General features: G+C 37.1%; 1 protein-coding gene across 1 annotated transcript; it reads left to right on the top strand.

Moving 5' to 3' along the window:
• The first annotated feature begins 2205 nt into the window (after positions 1–2205).
• Positions 2206–4186, top strand: LOC143540597 (acetolactate synthase 1, chloroplastic-like). The gene has a single exon (XM_077033612.1). It carries the CDS (start codon positions 2206–2208, stop codon positions 4141–4143), a length of 1938 nt encoding a protein of 645 aa, XP_076889727.1. The 3' UTR covers positions 4144–4186.
• Positions 4187–7078: the final 2892 nt, after the last annotated feature.

The raw sequence follows: 7078 nt of genomic DNA, 5'->3' as shown, positions 1-7078 counted from the left end.
AACCGGGTTATACCTAGGGTTGGGTTGTACTTGAAAGAACCCGTGTTCTCTCACGAACAACTATATGTGGCTTTATCAAGAGTTACAAGCAGATATAGACTAAAGATTTTGATTCTTGATAAACAAGGTATATTAGCTAATACAACCACAAATGTAGTGTACAAGGAAATTTTTGCTTATTTTTAAATTTTTTGTGTAATGTTTGTTTTGTAATTTCTGTAATTTTAATATAACTTGTAGTTGTATTAACAATATATAATAATTGTGTTGTTAATTGTATTTTGGTTAATGTTTGCAGTTTATAATTTTCATCAATTCCCCGTGTAATACATGGGACTCAAACAAGTAACTTTCATATATGTGTATTTTGAAAAGTTAGAAAAATGTTAAAATAAAAGGACCCAAAACCTAAGAAGTTTAAAACAGGACAATTGCATATGACGATGGGGGACTCTTTGCATATAACGAGAATGGATGTACCATGGGGGACTAAACACAACTATGTTGATTGTGGGGTGTTTGTTATGAGACACATTGAGACGTTTAAAGGTGAAAATACAAAGGAGTGGATCAGTGAATATGGGAGTGAAGAGGTTGACAAACGTGGACTAGTGTTAAGGAAACAAAAAGCAGAGCTTGAAGATCTTAGACGAAAATATATTGTGAAGCTTTTACTTAGCGATGTGAACGTGTCAAAGGATATGGTTTTAAATGATATGTTAGATTATCAGGGATTGTCTGCAACTACGAAAGAGAACATGGAAAAGACGGCGCCGAAGAGGATCTTGGATCGATTGAATCTAAGTTGAAGTTAATGAACAGTTTGTTTTAACGGGTATGAAATTTGTGAATGTTTTTTATGTTTGGTAAACTTCTTTTGATGAATGTGTTCTAGGCATGATTTAAAACATGACAATTGTACAAATATATATACTAGGTTATTAACTCGTGTATATATTAGTTTAGAATCCGTGTAATGCACAAGATGCTTAAAAGAGATACAATTAAGTTACAAAAATTAAATGATTAAATTTTAAAAACAAACTTATATTTTATCAAATTAAATGGTTTTATAAGTTCAAATTATATTTTTTAAAGGAATATTCATAAGAATACGTGGTGTATTCTCACACAATTTTTTCATAATTATGAAAAAGATCCACTTAGTAATTTTATAAGTTGTAATTATATTTTCTAATAAAATAACAATTTATAACAAAAAATGATAAGATGCTTTATTATAAATGACATAAAAAATATCATGCATAAGATTAGCATGAATAAAATGTGGCATTAGTATATTTTGCCGTATTGTAACCCGACCTGTTTTAGATTTAATAATGCATATATATATACACACACACACACACATACTAGGTTATTTGTGGGTTTCATTATGTGAGCATCTCGTGTATTACACGGGTTTTAAACTAGTATATATATACTAGGTTATCAACAGTGGCGGATCCAGGAATTTTTTTCAGGTGGTGCACAACTTTTAGATGATTCAATTTCATAGAATCGGGTATAAAAAATTCCGGGTCGGTTTGAGGTTCGGGTCGGTTAGATGGTTCGGGCAAAGTTCATTACATAATAAAAATACAATAATAAATTCCGGATCCGTTTGAGGTTCGGGTCGGTTAGAAACCATATTCACACAATTAACCTTACCTCAACAAAAAACATCCACCAACACCACCACTCTTATCTTTCCAACCATTTTAACACTCAACACCAACAACCATGATTTGAAATATACTATTCGTGACCACAAGCCATTAAAACTAAATTTAACAAATAACCTAACAATTAAGTAGTTAGCAATCAAGAACAATTAACATTTAACAAATGAATGCAAACTTACCTTCAAAGTGGGAGGATTCGAGCAATCGAGCTTCGAGGAAGAGTAGAAGACAGGAGGAGAGGAAGGCAGGAGGTTGGAGAACGGCTGGAAAAGCTGCGGTGGTGGTCGGGGAACGGCCGACGGGGAAGAGGACTGACTAGAATTTATGTCCGCTAGCACTCCTATATATTTTAAGTTTTAAAAAAAACTCATTCGTCCTACCAAAAAAAATACCTCTGTGGCATCATTAACTAACCCCTTACAAACCTCGATTCATTTTAATATAAACAACTTAATCAATTGGATTGACTGACTAGAATATATATCGAGTAATGCAACAAAGTAATATATCGAGAATCACCATGGCTTCCGTTACTCCACCACCTTCCTCCACCCCATTTCCAAAACGACACCGTATCATTCACACATTACCACCACCACCGATCACTTCCAATCTTCCAAAACGACACCGTACCCTCCACATCACCAACGTCCTCTCCCACCCCAAACCACTCACCACCACCGCCACCACCACCCACCCAATCCATTTCACCTCCCGTTTCGCCACCAACGAGCCACGCAAAGGCGCCGACGTCCTTATCGAAGCCCTCGAACGCGAAGGCGTCACCCACGTCTTCGCCTACCCGGGTGGCGCCTCACTCGAGATCCACCAAGCCTTAACCCGCACAACTCTGATCCAAAACATCCTTCCACGTCACGAACAAGGCGCCGTATTCGCCGCCGAAGGCTACGCTCGCGCCTCGGGCTTACCCGGCGTCTGCATGGCCACCTCAGGCCCTGGCGCCACCAATCTCGTTAGTGGCTTCGCCGACGCCTTACTCGACAGTGTCCCCATCATCGCCATAACCGGACAAGTCCCCAGGCGAATGATCGGGACCGACGCGTTTCAAGAAACCCCAATTGTGGAAATAACACGTTCTATTACAAAACATAGTTATTTAATATTGGACGTGGATGATATTCCGAGAATTGTACATGAAGCTTTTTATTTGGCGACTTCGGGTCGACCCGGCCCGGTTTTAATCGATGTTCCGAAAGATATTCAACAACAATTAACAGTGCCCAAATGGGACACGCCTATGAGATTATCTGGTTATGTTGCTAGATTACCGAAACCGCCGAAGGATAATCAGTTACGACAGATTATTCGGTTGGTAAATGAATCGAAGAGACCGGTTTTGTATGTGGGAGGTGGTTGTTTGAATTCGGGTGATGAATTGAGACGGTTTGTGGAGCTTACTGGGATCCCGGTTGCTACTACTTTGATGGGGCTCGGGTCGTATCCAGGTTCGAGTTATCTCTCACTTCAAATGCTTGGAATGCATGGGACGGTTTGTGCGAATTATGCGGTGGATAAAGCGGATTTGTTGCTTGCGTTTGGGGTTCGGTTTGATGATCGGGTGACGGGAAAGATAGAAAGTTTTGCGAGCCGAGCTAAAATTGTTCATATTGATATTGACTCGGCAGAATTAGGGAAGAATAAACAACCACATGTGTCGATTTGTGGCGATGTTAAGATTGCGTTAAAGCGTCTCAATGCGATCTTGGAGGGAAATTCGGTTGATAATTTTGATTTTGGGGATTGGAGGGTGGAGTTGGATGAACAGAAGAGGAATCACCCGTTGAGTTTTAAATCGTTTGGTGATTCGATTCCTCCACAGTATGCGATTCAGGTGCTTGACGAGTTAACGTGTGGGAACGCGGTTATAACCACTGGGGTCGGGCAGCACCAGATGTGGGCTGCCCAGTTTTACAAGTACAACCGGCCGAGGCAATGGTTGACCTCGGGTGGGTTAGGGGCGATGGGGTTTGGGCTGCCCGCTGCTATCGGGGCAGCAGTTGCCCGGCCGGATGCGGTAGTTGTTGATATTGATGGTGATGGAAGTTTTTTGATGAATGTTCAAGAATTAGCGACGATTGGTGTCGAGAATCTGCCCGTGAAAATATTGTTACTGAATAATCAACATTTGGGAATGGTGGTTCAGTGGGAAGATCGGTTTTATAAGGCAAATCGGGCTCATACTTACATAGGTAACCCGTCGAAAGAGGGTGAAATATTCCCAAACATGTTAAAGTTTGCTGAAGCGTGTGGTATCCCAGCTGCCCGAGTGAGCCGAAAAGCTGACCTTCGGGCAGCCATTAAGAGGATGCTGGATACGCCTGGACCGTACTTGTTGGATGTTATTGTGCCGCATCAAGAACATGTTTTGCCCATGATTCCGGCTGGTGGGAGCTTTGTTGATGTGATCACCGAGGGCGATGGTAGAACGAAACACTGAGGTGCATTGAGAGCGGACTCTATATGTCGTTTAGATATATATATATATATATTCGTAGTGATTCGCGCTATGTACTGTTTTGGTTTAAATGTTCGACTTTATGCTATGTTTATATTTACATGTGATTGTTGTTAAAAGTGTTGGAATGCAAATAAGTGAATCATAGATTTACTCTCATTTCCCAAACACTTTTAACAACAATCACTTTTGATATAAAAATGTAACATAGACTTGTTATCTAAACCATAATAACAACATGCCATGAACATAATACATATAACAAGAACTGTTTCCACTTGTTTTATAGAAGTATATCATCAAGTGTTATGTTTGGCTGGTTAAAGATGGAATTCAAATTGAAAAATAGTTCACTAAATTCCATCAACCAAAAGAATTCAACAAGCAATCAATAGTCCAATAGAACGTTTAAGTTCCGAAGGAACTCATTTTATCGACTAACATATTTCAAATAAAACCCAGCCACCGTCTTCTTCAATTGTCTACGCCAACTCCATAGTTCCTTTGTACCCCGATTTCATTCCTTATACCGTTGAAAACCCCCGTCAAAGAGAAGTAATCTAACACTCTGCATCCACATTTAAAAAAATAGTTTTCGAGCTTTCAATTAATATTGTATACACATTGTACATAACTGAGTTGGTAATTTTAACAGTTTGGCTAGACATGCATAATTGTGTAATCAATCTTTTGCAGTATTATCAATTGTTATATGTTTGTATGGGCCAAAACTAAGTTAATATTCTTTTCTATTTACTTAGTGAGCTGGAAGGCTGGATCAGTGCATTTTACATCAGGATTTTTGTGGGCTTATGTTAAGGATCTATTGGGCTATTGTGTATTAGTTTTTTGTTTTTGGTTTCAAAGTTTCTTATACAGATTTGAAATAATGCCCGGTTCCGTTTCTCTTTTACATGGGTAATCGGGAAACGGTCTGGTCCGGTTACTTACCCACCGGAACAATTATCGCCCATGAATGAGTAAACGTCAGAATTGTTTTCAAAAAACCTGAAGCTGCCTATTGCCAATGCTGTATTATAAACTTGTGTTTGTGTTGATGAAATTCAAGTTATGTGTTTATCATACTTTCAGAATCTGGTTATGTACTTTCACTATTAGTGCAAAAGGTTATATACCATTTGTGATAGATTCAAAGTTAGTTAAGAGTATATATTATATATATTTGACTTATTGGGAAGAAAGAAATCAGTTAAACAGTTTACCATACTTTGTAATAGGTCCGGTTCCGAGTTTGAGAAATCGTGCAAATCAGTTCTGGTTCCAAACTAGTTTTGGGGTCCGATCAGGTTGTACCAGTTGCATACCCCTAGTTAGGTGGCACTTGCAAGACCTAACGCAAGTTAGGAGATAATGTTAGAGACACTGTTGGCAACATTGCAAGCAACACTGTTGGCGACACTAGTTGAATGTGACGAGTTTGTGTGTGTTAACTTTATGTAGATCGTGTAACGCCTGCCCTAGCCTAGACGTCTTAGCATGAAGTACTTAGCGGTAATCATGTGAGTTCTAAATCTTGTTTTATAATGTTTTTGGGTGATGTCATGCTAGTAGTAAAAGTGTGAAGTTTTAATGCGAGTGTTTTATGAGTTAACGATTGTCTAATATACCAGCAGTCGCTCATGCTGACTTAGCCTTTATAGAGAGGGTGGCAATAACTAGGACTATTATAAGTTTAATAGAATTGGTAATGCCTTTGTGGCTTGCCGACAATTGTACAATTGTTTGAATGACGACGATGATTCTAAAATTGTGAGTCTCTGGTAATTACTCTGAAGATAAGGTGTGTCACAAACGGTAAGAGTAAAAGTATGGATGGATTCAAATCATCAAACTAGACTTATAAATGAAGTACATTCAAAAGTAAGTCTATAGAGAAGCGTAATGTTTGTACCTTCAGGTGCATAGTGTTATTATTTAATTATCTTTTATGTATGATTTTTTTATTACGTATATTCAAAACCGTTTTAAGATTAAAAAAATATAGAAAAAAATTATCATCATCATCATCTCAGCAGCAATTTAGGGGTGAATATGATATATTATTTTAAATTTTATAAAAAAGGAGAGAAGAGTTTGACAAGTAGAAATAAGAAAATGCGTTTACTAGATCTCTTCTCAATGTTGTTTCTATTCAAGCCAGTTTTGTTGTTAAAAAACAAATCAACCATCTAGTTGTAAACTTTTTTTTTGTTTTGTCCTAGCATAATTTTCTTTTCTAGCATAATTTTCTTTTCTACTTTCTTAATGAAGGATTTGCAATGGTAAGGATCACTTTAGGCAATTAGTTAAATTACTATTTTGCTTCTATAAATGAACCTAAAAACATTTATATTATTGTAAAAAAAAAAGTATGAAATTACAAATTAACCTAAGACGTACCACCAAATATTCATGTACAAACTTGCATAATGTGATACAATGAAAGTTACATTTATTCTGATACAATGAAAGTTACATTAAACTCAAGATTATATGTATGTATACTAAAATTACATTTATTCTGATGAAAATACAAAATGGCCCCCATTCCCCCTACTCATGTTTGTCTACTTCAATATAACATTGCAATTTGTTATGGATGTGACCCACATTTTCTATACCATATACAAGATTCCTAAAAGAACCCCACCACCACCATTTATTGCTAAAAAGACCATTCTTTCCATATCAATATAAGTAGTTTTCCCCTTCGTTTTGGCCTTTGGGTGTTCGAAGGAACTGTAATCGGTACTTTCAAAAAAAATGGCATAAATAATTTAAATTAAGAAAAAGGTACAAAAAAAAAGGAACACCAAATTACGATTTGGTCATTTCCTCGTTTGACCGAGTTTAAAAAAACCTGATTACTATAATTTTGATTGAAAATAAGTTATCATCTTTCTAAATATATGAAATA

This window comes from Bidens hawaiensis, unplaced genomic scaffold (genome assembly GCF_021521415.1).
Source record: "Bidens hawaiensis isolate Kalapana, Puna unplaced genomic scaffold, B.hawaiensis_p1.1 tig00012283_1, whole genome shotgun sequence".
NCBI classification, from domain to species: domain Eukaryota; kingdom Viridiplantae; phylum Streptophyta; class Magnoliopsida; order Asterales; family Asteraceae; genus Bidens; species Bidens hawaiensis.
This window is presented reverse-complemented; position numbering and strand designations above follow the sequence as displayed.

Coding starts and splice junctions, on each gene's coding strand:
- LOC143540597 (XM_077033612.1), top strand. CDS start 2,206: ATGGCTTCCGTTACTCCACCACCTTCCTCCACCCCATTTCCAAAACGA.